Source organism: Buceros rhinoceros, unplaced genomic scaffold, assembly GCF_000710305.1.
Source record: "Buceros rhinoceros silvestris isolate BGI_N320 unplaced genomic scaffold, ASM71030v1 scaffold13174, whole genome shotgun sequence".
In the NCBI taxonomy this organism is placed as follows: Eukaryota; Metazoa; Chordata; class Aves; order Bucerotiformes; family Bucerotidae; genus Buceros; species Buceros rhinoceros.
Window position 1 is genome coordinate 10,519 of NW_010408858.1, and position 12,816 is coordinate 23,334.

The window sequence follows — 12,816 nt, forward strand, 5'->3', positions numbered from 1 at the left end:
GTGCCTAGCAGGAAGTCAGGAGAAAATTTAATCACATCTTATTTATCAAATTGAGCTAATATGGGCCAACCACTTCTCAAGTTTTATTTTCTTCACTTGAGACAGGGCAAGAATAGATGTAGTTTTTATACATATAAATGTTGTACATATAATTCCTTGACCCTGTATATAACACACCACTGACAGTTGTCAGAAATGTGCTGAATTCATCATACCAGAGTTTTTTGTACATATTTTCCATAGCATTTCAAGATTGAAACTAGGGGAACCGAGGCGGGGGGCGGGGGGAGTGGTTAAAGAAATCTCATGCCATTCCGTGGTTCTATTTTTAATAGCATATCACATGATAAATGGCAGAGCAGTGAAGAAGAGGGCTATAATTCTAGCTGGGGTTTCTGGCAGGAGCCACAAAGCAAGAAACTCTAAGTCTGTACTGTTATGGATTAATGTTTAGGATTTGCAGAATTTTAGCAGGATCCCAAATTATGATGATGACAACTGAGACAGAACTCTGGGAAAGGAAAGAACATCTGTCCTGTTCTAAGAAGGACATTTTGTCATCTATTATTTTTAGGCTTGTAAGCTTTAAACATTCTCACATACTCTATTTTTATCTAATAGAGTTTACAGAGCTTGAATTCAGATATCAGAAAAAATATTAAAGAATTAGGAGGAAAGCTTTCAGAATTGCTTGTGAGATGTAATTCTGGGTCCCCTTCACTTTTATATGGCTACCCAGGGAAAACTCTGCTCGCTGTTCACAATACCTATTCCAATTTTTACAGCTACTTTTTAATCGTGAGGAAGCTTAAGCTGATCATGCTCTTAAAATACAATTTTTGTGATGGATGAAAAAAAAAATCTCTAATTGAAGCATGGCAGAGTCACTGAGCGGAGGACTGTAGACTTAGACTAAAACTAGTCCAGTTTAGAACACCGTTAGACCATGGAAGCAGTAGCAGTTTTACCAGTGGGAACTCTGCCCCAAACCAGGGTTGGACTGTGAATGGAAGCAATGTTAGCAAACTAAATTCCCTTGGTAGCAGATAAAGATTCCCTCTTTCAGCAGAGACTGGGGAAGCTTCACCTCAACTGTGCAAGATCTAAACTGCTGAGGCTGTGGTTAAGTGTTTCTAAATTTAGACTTTTAACTGAGGCACCTAAGTTAGAAGTTTGGTCATCCTGAGATCCCATTACTGGCTTTGGAGGCTGATGAGTATCTCGAGAAAGTGAGTCATGCCTCAAGTGTGCCAGGTCAACTGTTGAAGATAGCTATCTCCTCTGTTGACTGCAGAAAGACCACAAGGGCTTCTAACTCCGGCTTTGGGTTAAGCAAATAAAACTGCTTTGGATAAATCCAGGCCAAGACTAGAAGGGAAATAACTATGTGAAGAGTTGTGTTGCTGGGGCTGGAGAATAGTTAGCGTGCTAAGGGTCCAAAGCTTGGACTTGGCTTCCTTCTCCTGATACACCCAGCCATGGCTACCACAGCCGTACAGTGTCTGGAAAAGGTCTGCAGCAGCATTTTAAACTGGGTTTTTATATAAATGGTAAACTTGGCATTAGTAACCTGTTTTTGCAGGAGGAGGGAGAATACAGGGTTGGAGTTGCCATGATTAGAGGTGCTGGTTTTCCACCCGCTCGTTCACATGGCACTGCGTGGATTCAGGTTGTTCCTTGTGGGTGACCTCTGTGGGTTTTTCTAAGTAAAAATTCCAGAGCATTGGTTTTTGTTACGGAGGCAGGTAACACATCAAAGGCAAAGCAGCACTGCGGAAAAGAGCACGTAACTGTACGGTACTGAAACCTGAATCAATCACCCTAAACTCTTCTATCATTATTTTGCAGACTCTCTTTATCCTCTCAAGGGATGGGTAGTGTTTAGTGACTATGAGATGAGAGACCAAACGGTAACTAATGGTTGTCTATCTGTTTTCCTTGCAGAGCGAATTAGATGTATCCTTTTCAGTATCAGAAATCCATTTGTCTGTCTTTTTGGGGCGTGTGTTCCTGTTCATACTGTCTTCACAGCACTGACTGTCAAACAGTCAAAACAATGCAGAGGTTCCGCAGATTTGCCTCTTACTGTAAGTAGCACCATTTTGGCACCTTTCTGAGAGCGTGGCTGATGTTCATGAGGGTCACCTGTTTAAATCCTCAGTCGGTAAGACAAGCCTGGGAGACAACTAGGTACCGTTAACACCTAGACATGTAAAGTCATCTTCCTGGGGGAACTTCCAGGCCTAACTGTTACTTCAGGGTTTTACTATTTTCCGTTAAGTTGTCAATAAGATAGATATCAAAATGACAGCAGTACAAGAATGGAATGTTACAGCTGCGTCTTGAGCCAGATAGCAGTAGCATCATTGTAAGGTTACGTTTGTGCTCTGATCTGGCTTCATGGAAGTTCAAAGGAGTTTTACTTTCTGTATGAATGGGCAGAGAGCAAGGCCCGGGAAGAGGAAATTCAGGAAACCAAGTATTGCCACAGATACCTTTTTCTTTCCCCCCTGCCCTTACACAGTATTTTCATGTGTATGATTTGCAGGTATTGGCAAAAAAATACTTAAAAAAAATAACTAAACCCAAATACAAGCCAATACTAGAATATCAATCCTGACCAATTAAACACAAATAGTGCTGAAAAAAATACAAAACTAAATTCAAAGAAAATAAAATCAGGAGAATGCAGTGCAAGGAGTCTTTCTCCTCAGTTCTTCCTGTCGCACTGCCTGCTCTCTCTAGTCCAGCAATCCTCAGGCCCGTGTTTGTTGTTGGTTAAATGCAGATCTACTGGTACAGAGAGTTTCAGTTACACACCTGAAATACGGTTACCACCGTGGAATTGATTACGGTAAAGTGCTTTAGTTTCTTTACCTCATTTGAGAATTAGTACTTGTGAAGAACATGGAAAAACTGCAGTTTTTCTTGTAATTGTTTTTAGTTCTTTACTGAAAAAAACCAAAAGGAAATAATTAATTTAATTTGTGTAAATTTTTTAACGCTTGGTACATGCTGAACTCTGTCTCACTGGCTGAAGTGTACATGTGAGTGTACCTATACTGTCTGTATTTCCTCCCTGAAATTCACAAAATGCTGTGGGAGCAATGGAACACTTGTAAATTCACTTACATTATAAAAGAGCAACAATCACACTTCAGCGTGAAGGGACTCTGAAGGTCTCTTCAGAGTGATTGTAGAACTAGATTTTTTTTGTATTCAGTTATTATAGTTAAGGATTCGAGCTATGCGGGTTGTGTATGAGCTTTGTTGAGTTAGAGACTGACCTGGCCCAGAAAAAGAGTCCCCTGTGTTTCCGCACCGTGTGCTTTGGGTCTGCCATTCCCTGGTTCTTCTTATCTTAGACTGGAGTACTGATGGTTCTAAATTCTGTCTGCCTCTGGTCATTGTTTTCATACCAAGGAATTTCCTGTACACAGACGGTGACCACCAGTAGCCCGTCTAGCAGCTGAGAAAGGCTGCTGCACACCCAGCCAGCTTCTGCCTACGGTGCTGCTCTGCGTAGCCTAGAGAAGTTGCTGCATTATATATTGTTTGCAACAGGTACGCAACGGTGTCTGAATGAGTCCTGTAGAAATTCACCTTCTACGTTGGTCTCAGCTGCATGAGGGTGTGAATATAAGCATTTGGAAAATACGAGCGTGCATTACTCTCTCATTTGATAGTACCGGGAGTAATGCTGGAGAAGCTCGTGTCTGCTATCTGCCCTCAACACGTGTGACATAGGAATGATGTACATAATTTTTCCATTCAGAAATTTTCTACATTATACATTTCAGGAACAATTTTTAAATATACGTAAAAAATAATTCTCCCATTGAGGAAGAAGAGCTTTCCATAAATTGAGAGTATACCTAAGATAGCTGAAATGAGATACCCTCCACGTTAAACATAAAGCAGAGGTGATGAAGTGGGTTGTTCAGGATTGTATTTATTTTTGACAACAGCCTGAATAGCAGGCCCAGAAAAACAATACAAGATCTGGACTACAAGTGCCTTAGATGTTAATGCAGTGCAAGCCATAATCCGTCCACACACCTTTTGTAGTGTGTGAAATAATATCCCCACCTGGGATGAAACCATTTCCTTGCCAAACATTCTTGATGCTAGCTCTTCTATTCAGTACGCTTAGCTTGGATGCAAAATACCTGATGGAGGAAGTGCTGTCTGAAGGCCTGTAACGGTGAACACGGAGGAGTATTTACAGAATCTTTCCATACAGAGTATCTGGCGGGAGACTGTCACGGTTTCCTGTCTCTGCGCTGGTTTTTTTTGTGTACAGACCCATAGGAAGTTTATTTCAAAAGTGATAGTGGCTATTCTATATGGAAAGTAGTGTTTGCTAACATGAAAAAAATAGTAGGAAATTGCATGAACTCAAAAGCCATGAAGAACAGATCACAATCATTAATGGCTCCTCACCCGGGCACCGAGCAAACCCCAGCTATGGGTCTGGGACCATCACACAACTGAACTGTTCCTGGAGCCCATGCTGAGGCTGCAGCACGTGTGCAGATTCTTAGCGATTCCCCAGCCACAGTGCGTTGCCCCAGCGTTCCTGGCAACGCAGCTCCTGCTAGTGCGGGACTCCAGCCTCCGTTTGGGGCCAAACCCCCAAACTCACGCAGGGCACCCGCATCATAGCTGGCATCCCGTCGGGAGTCAGCTGTCAGGGAGGGCACAAGGCAGACTGGGCCCAGTCTGAATTCTGCCTGTATGACATATGGGGTGTGTGTGATGCTAAACAACGCATGAACAGCTCTAAAGTCACATCGCACGTACTGCAAAGGTGAACACGGAGCAGTGACTAGCCAGTTAAGTGACTAGCCTTAGAGCAGCCACGTTTTTTACAGAAGATTTTACGTGTGAACCGTAAAGCCTTTAGCCATGATACGATGTCCACTTGCATTCTGAGTCAGTCACAGGCTTACAACATTTCTGCAGTTGTTTGGTTTGTTTTTAAGGTGTCCTGAAGCTGTTGTAGGGGTGTTGCTTCCTTGTATGTTAATGGCACTGGGTGACCCTCGCTTCTGTGTCTGAAGTAAGCGAGGGATTTTCTGTAGCTCTGAAAGTCCCGTTTGACCGGTGTAGCAGCTACTTCTATAAAAACGCAAGTGTCGCCACAGTAGCTTTGTAGAGAACGATACGCCAGGAAGCCTGAGAGTTTCTAAAGTAACAAAAAGTTGACTTTTCTATTGCTTGAACTGGTGAGGGAAAGCTTCCTTGAAGACACATTTTTAGAAGAAGAAACAGATACTTATGTTCCCCTTGTGGGAGGGGAGGGGGAAGACAGGGTGCTTTAGCATCAAACATTTGAAGAATGTTGTCTTGATCCAAAAAAAACCCCCTTACATTCCTTTGCAGCTAGCTGCTGCTGCTCCTAGGATAGATAAGAAGCTTTGATACAGGGAATGCTTCCCGCGAATCAACTGGATTCGACAGTGCCCCGTGTTCTTTTAGAACACAGTGCATTTAAGTAGTAAGAAAATGGAATGAAGAATGTATTCCAAGAGTTTATAAGGATGTGCGTCGATTTGTACTGTGAAATAAGTGGATGAAATGGAAGCCTGTAAGGATTAGCTTAAAACTGCTGCTCTAGAATATCACAGAACTTCAAGGCACCATTTGTCTCCTATTTAATGTCAACGTCATTGAGGAGGAGATGGTCAGAAAGCATTAAACAGCTTTCTGAACACACCCCCCCCGCCATTAGCTAGGCTGTTTGCTGTTAGCAAAGATAAAGTCAGACTGCGTGACTCTAGATTACAAAAAAGAAGCAACTCCAAGTAATCTGTAGTTGAAGATGAACGTCCGAGGGTGGAAACCGAACTTCTGTAACGCTGTGTATGCAGCAGCAAACCATCTGCCAGTGAGTACCTGTGCTGTAATTGACAAAGCTTTTGTTTGTGCTCCTGGGTGTGTTCCCTGATCACGAGGTGTTGGCTGCACTTTATCATCCAAAGTCTGGACGCACCCTTGATTACATGCCTCTCAAAGCCTGAAGTCTCTTAAAATGTCTCTATATGAAGAAGTTAGTTAGTTATCATCAATCAGGTGCAAGTACTAAATGTGCCTTCCCCTGTCCCCCACTTAACTCTCTGCCTATGTAATGTTTTGGGGAAGGAAGGAGACACAAGACTGTGTCACATTTACCTCCTCTCATGTATGTATGTGCCATAAACCAGCCTTGTGACAGTAGAAGGTACCACTAATGTCTCACATAAGAGCAGCTCTTAAGCTACCAAAAGCCAGCACAACACTGACGTACCAGCTGTAGTAGGTGCCTGTATTTCTCCCGCCGCGTACGCAGCCACAGCAGCCCTGGCTGCGAGCTGTGAGCCAAGGCTCACCTCTTGCCTAGGCTTCCGGCTTGCTGAGAGTATTTCCCGGCTGGGTGCTCTGAAAACTTTTATTACAGGCTTTTGTCTACACACGCAGAGATTAATAGATGTTTTCTTCCGCACACTTGTTTTAAAAGTTCCTGGTAGCCTCCGCACGGATGTAGTGAAAGTCCCTTAATCCTCTTTTGTGGCAGCCAGGATTGTTACTGGAATCAGGACCACAGATGACAGCCCTGGGTGGAGCACACGGTGGGGCACACACCGAGTGCAGCTTTTTCCTGCTGCCAGTTGCTCAGACCGGTTTGCTTTGCTGCCTTGCGGCTGGGTGTGGACCTATGACTTCAGGGCTTTGAACCCTGAAATTTGGGGTCACTTGCCCAACACGCAGCAGGTGGGGAGCATGTGCCTTGGTGAGGGTCAGAGACACGTAACCCTCGTGGGCAGGGTGCGTGGACACGAACGATGAGTAGGTGGGTGATGAGAGGTAACCCTACAGTCATGAGACTTCGGGGAAAGGTTTCAGTGTGTGCAGTCTGGCTGTTTGCCAAGAACAGTGTGGTGAAGGGAAGCCAGAACGTTAGGGTGAGGGCGGAGAGCGAAGAATGCCTTGGGACCTTCAAAAATCACGATGGTGGATCTTTCCAGAATGGTTTAAGTGTCCCCATTCAAACTGCAGGTGGATCCCTGGTTCTGGAATGATGACTGTGAGGGTGACGGATGGACAGAAACTGGAGCAGGCCAGTTCTGAAGTAACCTGCCGTGGCCCTGCAGGGGAGTTGATGTCTTATTTAACCATATCTGGGTTGAGTGGAACAGCAGGAAGGTACTTTGCACTGTGGGTGCAGTTTTCCTTTGACATGGTATCAGCGCTTTAGGAAATGCAGCAGGGGAAAAAAATGTGCTAAGGGCATTTCATATGTTTTCTTAAACAAGGTGATGCAGAAAAATAAGGTGGGAGTCACAAGTTGCTGCATCATCACTGATCGTGGTTGATCCAGACTTTGGGAGTTTAGATCCTTAGGACTCTCAAAGGAAGAGGGAAGCCTGGTGAGACGTCAGTGCCCGTTCCACTGTGGGAACTGGAGCACTGTGAATCAGTGGTGGAGCGTAAAAATTACAAGCCAGGAGGAGTTGGCTTTGCCTCTTGTTGAAACTTGAATGGAATGTTATCTGTTAGAGCAGTGCCAGAGGTGAACTAAGCAGCAGCAGAACTGTCTTCCTAAAAATTGTCACATTGCTGGACTGAAGAAATCCTGACATCTCGGATTTGAATAGTTATGTGAAGACTGATTTACCCGAGAAGTGTACCGTAGGGGGAAACTTTTATTTTGCTTGGTGGATGAAAGACAACAACTACCTTTGGCTCTGGAACTACAGAAACAGTGACTGTTCTCAGGACAGTACCGCTCCTCAGTACAGAAAGGCACGAGTCTGGTTTTTAAAAGCAATTTAGTCCCATGCTCAGACTCAGGAAGAAATCCAATATGTAAAATACAACTTAGCCACCTAATTTAATTCTAAGTTTAGGCCAGCAAATTAGAAGTTATCTGATGAACCATGGACAGCCCAAGATCTTTTTGACAGCTATAGTTTCTCTTCCTCGCATAACTGTAACTAGTAGTAAAGTTACTTGGGGCCCACTACGCCGGGGTGGATGTGCTGTGCTCCTGGTCACGTGGAATGCATTTGCTGGAGCAGGGATACAGTTGCTTTTCATCTGGTAGAGGGGAGGTCACAGCCTCTGTCCGCTGTAGGTTCCAGGCAGGCAGCATCTCTTCTGTGGTATTTTAGAGGAGACCAAGGGAAGTAATGAATTGTACTGCTGAGTCTGAGAGAAAGCATCACAGAAAAATCCCTCTCTGCCTTGCAAAGGACTGGTTTCAGCCCTGCTTCTCGACACCCTGTGACGTGTTTGATGTGTCTGGCTTTCACCACTCACTGCAGGGAAGATAAGGCACCTAACTGAGATGAAGGAATTCCCTTCTCAAAGCCAGGTGCATGGGCATGGAGACATGCAGTGTTCAAATTCCGTTTCTGGAATTCAGACAGAAGGTTGTTCACTTCCCTGAGCTCACGCTGTTGCAGCTCTGGTGGTTTGAGGCACTGTCTCCCCAGCACTTGCACTTACCCCCTGGGAGGAACAAATATGTAGGTGGCTCCCCAGCTGTTGTCAGACAGTTCAAGCAGTGCCATGCTCCTGCTTTTCAGCAAAGCAGCAGGGCTCACTGCTGTGCTTAGCTCCACAACAACTGGTGAGACGGAGCCGTCCTCTTAAACCCCCGAGTCACATCCAAAAAATAAGACTTCGGTTTTATCATGCAGAGCAGAGGAAAACGTTGATGCCTTCAAAACGCTGGCTCTTGCAACTCCACTGATGAGAGTAGAAGTCCACTAACACACATACAAGGACTAGAGCAAAATCAGGCTGTTGTCCTGAGCTCAAACCATGGCATCAAAAATGTAACAGGCAGAGAAGGCGCTCGAGACTCACACCAAAGTTACTGTACCAACCACACCAACTTAGTGTTGGTAAGGAAAACATGAGAACCACGTTTTAGGATTGACTGACAATTACTTTTCTAAGAAGAAATGCAGAATATTTGCATCTTCACATTCAAGACTGTTATCCCTTGGTAACATTTCATATTCAGGCAATATGTGGTGCTCAGGGAGACAGTAAAATTACCCACCTACAGCCGAGTTCACTTTTGCTTTTACTGCTACGTGGTAACCCACCAGGATGGGATACTGCTGGGCTTCAACTTCTCTACTACAAACTTCTGACATCTCTGCAGTCAGAAAAACTGCGTCAGTCGAACTGTTTCCCTGGCTCTATTAAAATAAACAGCCAAATAGACTAGGATAAATTAAGAAATACCAATTTTTGTTAACTGTGATTAAAGACTAAGGTGCCTAAGATTTTCTCTGAATTATGTTCATGTTGTTCAAAACACACTTAACTTGAAACGTTAGATCATGTTTAATCTGGACAGAGTGCACATCATTCTGGATGAAATGGTGCTAAACGGTTGCATTGTGGAAACAAACCGGAACAGAATTCTCGCCCCTCTGTTGGTGCTTGACAAAGCGGCGGAAAGCTAGGAGGATGCAAGGCTGGCTGGAGCGTGTTCAAGAGCTGGTGACACCACCACAGCAGTTTCCTGATGTCGTAAGACCGACCAAGGCAATATTCAGATCAGATGGAAAATATTTCCTATTTCTCCTATACCCTACGTACCTGATGGGACGGTACAACTAAACATAAAGGGAACCTTCAGCCTCAGATGCAGTTTTATTGACCCGGTAGAAATCTTTCTGGAAGAGTCAACATTTTTTAAAAGTGGTAGAGGATGAAGTAATGGAAACTTACACATGACCATCTAGGTATCGCCTTGAATTACGTAACATTGTGCCAGAGCCGGGGGAAGACAGAAAATACGGAAATAAAAATTCAGACTGAGTTTCAGTGCTTCCTTTAAGCGCAAACCTCATTTTAGTTTGCTATGTGTGTACTGTAAATTAAAGTTCTGTAACTTCTATGACCCCTTTTAAACTATCAAAAAGCACGTTTCACTCCCCCTTCTGTGTCAGTTGTGGTTACAAGAGAAGTGTAAATCACAGCAGTACAGAAGTAGTTAGTATTCCTGCATAACGTGTCAGCTGTAACCAGAAGTATTTGGCTCTTAAATATTACAACATTAATAAAAGATAATTAAAATCAAGTTTGCTTATCTCTTATCATGTTGGATTCATAGAGGACACAAAAATCGTTTCTATTTTGGCGCGCCAGAGTATTTCTGTTTCTCTTGTGTGTTGTATCCATGCAGCATGATGAAAATACTTACAAAAGAGGAGTAACAGAAGATACGCAAGTTTCCCAGCACCAGCTTGGCACCAAATCACATCTCCCTCCCCCAGTAGGGGGTGGAGCTGCACTAACTTCTACTCAGAGTACAACACACCGATTCATACCTGTATGCTACGCTGAGTCACAGAAGCGTTACCAGTCTGAGCTTACTCCCACTTACCTTGCAAGAATTAAGGGATATGGCTCCTCCTTCCTAACCTCCACACCAACACCAGGCATAACTTGATACTGAAAGAGCATAAGAGTTCGTGCTGTGCAAGCTTTACGTGTGAAAGCACGTAACGGTCACATCTGAATTGCACCTAGAAACCAGGGCCTGAGGAGCAGAGGGTGAAGCGGTATGTGGGAACACAGTCCACACAGTTTTAGAACAGTAACACATTCAGCAGAACAAGCTGACACTGGATCTGGAGCAGATGTGACACAGGAGGGGACAGGTGGGGGTGGAAATTCCCCATCAATTTTGCATTTGGGAAAATTTCAAAGGTGTTGCCTATGTGGAAACTCATGAATAATGCTACGAAAAGAAAACTGCCATCAACCTGATTTATACATGTGAGGCAGAATCTTTTGTCAAGCCCTCCTCAGAGCGGTCCAAGAAAAGGCTGTTAGCAAACAGAACTGGCACAGAACAAAACTTAGCACACAAATGCAACTAAAGTAGTTTCTTTTCTGGTATCGAATACTTAAATATCTTTAAAGATGTGTTGGCATCTGGCTTTATCTCAGCGTTAGCCAATAAACACCTCACCACACGCTGGAACCAAGACAGGCACTTTGGCTCAAGAAAAGCTGAATCAGCTGCATCATCCGAGCCAGTTTTTATTGCAGTATAACGGAGAGCTGTAAGCTCAGGTCACACGGGCCCGCTGAGAAGCATCAAAAGCGGCCACGTGCAGGGTTACCCCTGCCAGACTGCTTCTTGAAAAGCACTGAGTAATTCTGGAGAAGACTGGAGCAGAGATGAGTTCCTGAGTTCGCTTACTGCCAGGCAGCTCTTTTGAACGTGAAAAAAGCGCGGCCCGTTGTTCAGAACACGTGCAGAGATGTGACAGCGTACATGGTACTAAGGAAGCATTCGGGAGACGGTTTCATATGTTGCAAACATTTTAATGATTACTTTTGAGCTTACACATTGGATGGTTTTTTTGAAGTTCAAACTGCAACAAGTTAAATAAAAGTTTATAATATACAAAGAAAATACAACCAAAAGTAAAACTTGCTTTAAGTGTGCCTTGCACTAGGAACCAGTGTTTTTTAATAGCTTTACTGCTGAGCTGCACAAACACACTTAAGGATTTGATCTTTATAGCAGGGCCTTTGAGAAATCAAAATATATTCCCACTTGAAAGAAAAAAAAAAAGGTTGTGCATGGTTATATGCAAAAACCCACTAAAATACTCCAATAGTGCAGGCACCATTAAAAAAGGAAAAGCTGGAGATGCCCATATAACTCTAAGTTTTAAGGAAGCAAGTTTCTGACCAGTTAGCTTAAAGCCAGCAGAACAGGGATCAGTGATGGCAGCTGTAGTGTACAAGGTATTAAATGACAAACTTTACACAAATACACTGTTAGAAATTTGTGTCAGTGAACACTGAAAATCTGATGATTGGTTCTTTGGACCGGTCAGACAGAACCACCTTAATTTCCAGTTGTGCAAGCCCTTGAAGCATCACACAGTGTCCTGTGCCCGTTTCTTGCTGGCTGTGTAGTTACAAGGATTTACTTGGTCATTAGCAGCTAACAAACTTATTCCACATGTTCCTAAAGCCTCACAGGTGAAAAAAAGGCAAGTCTCATCAGAGCACAGCGTGGAGATCATAGTTTTTGCACACAAACACAAGAGGCTTTGCTAGTATCAAAAAACTTCCTCGTGTCCCGTACTGCAGCCAGCAGCTCAGTTGAGGTGGAAGCCTTTCTCCATCGTAGCAGCCAGCAGACGCTCTCTCATTATCTCCTCAGAAGAATACTCCGGCAGCTTGAGGTAATGCACACATGTATTCACAGAGGGGTAACTTGCATCTGTCGCATCGACCTGAGGAAAAAAAAGAACATTTTTTACTGCAGGTGTTTCACAGCACTTGATATGGATGGTAGAAGCTGTGCATCCTCTAATTCGTGGCATTTACCGCACACATACACCAGCTGTCAAGAAACAGAAGAATCAGGAAAGCTACAGACCAACTGAGAAAGGCATTTACTTTATATGCACGTTAGTTTTCATATTCAAATATGAAGTCAGAGAACAGACCTGAAACACAGGTTGGTATGAAAGCTTATTAGAATAAAAAAAAAAATTAAAAAAAAGCAGCGTTATTTCTTAATGCAGCAGCGATTACATTTGAAAGCCAAAACAGCAGTTTGAAGGGCAAGCTGCAGCAGCCACTACCTTGCGAACAACAGTGAGCCGGGGATGTAGGTTCGCCAGTCCTCCCGGTGGGAGTGTTGAACAACCGGTGGTGAACTGGAGGAAAGCCTTCCTTTCGTCCGAAGACATACCACACAGGACTCGCACAAATCGAAGGAATCCAGGGCTTAAAATACATTGAAATAATCAGTTACGATAACTTTACAAGAGAGCGGTT

At 43.7% G+C, this 12,816-nt stretch overlaps 2 protein-coding genes across 2 annotated transcripts in view; one reads left to right on the top strand and one right to left on the bottom strand.

Moving 5' to 3' along the window:
* The window catches only part of AP4S1 (adaptor-related protein complex 4, sigma 1 subunit), a 13,528-nt gene extending 4,064 nt beyond the window's left edge, over positions 1 to 9,464 (top strand). Inside the window, exons 4-5 of the mRNA XM_010135023.1 lie at positions 1,945 to 1,956; positions 9,336 to 9,464. Of these exons, the coding sequence (XP_010133325.1) occupies positions 1,945 to 1,956; positions 9,336 to 9,464 (141 nt within the window). The remainder of the gene's footprint in view (positions 1 to 1,944; positions 1,957 to 9,335) is intronic.
* Positions 9,465 to 11,323: 1,859 nt separating this feature from the next.
* The window catches only part of HECTD1 (HECT domain containing E3 ubiquitin protein ligase 1), a 6,428-nt gene continuing 4,935 nt past the window's right edge, over positions 11,324 to 12,816 (bottom strand). The window contains exons 8-9 of the mRNA XM_010135025.1: positions 12,621 to 12,765; positions 11,324 to 12,266 (exon numbers count right to left, since the gene is read on the bottom strand). Coding sequence (XP_010133327.1) covers positions 12,129 to 12,266; positions 12,621 to 12,765 — 283 coding nt within the window. The 3' untranslated portion in view covers positions 11,324 to 12,128. The remainder of the gene's footprint in view (positions 12,267 to 12,620; positions 12,766 to 12,816) is intronic.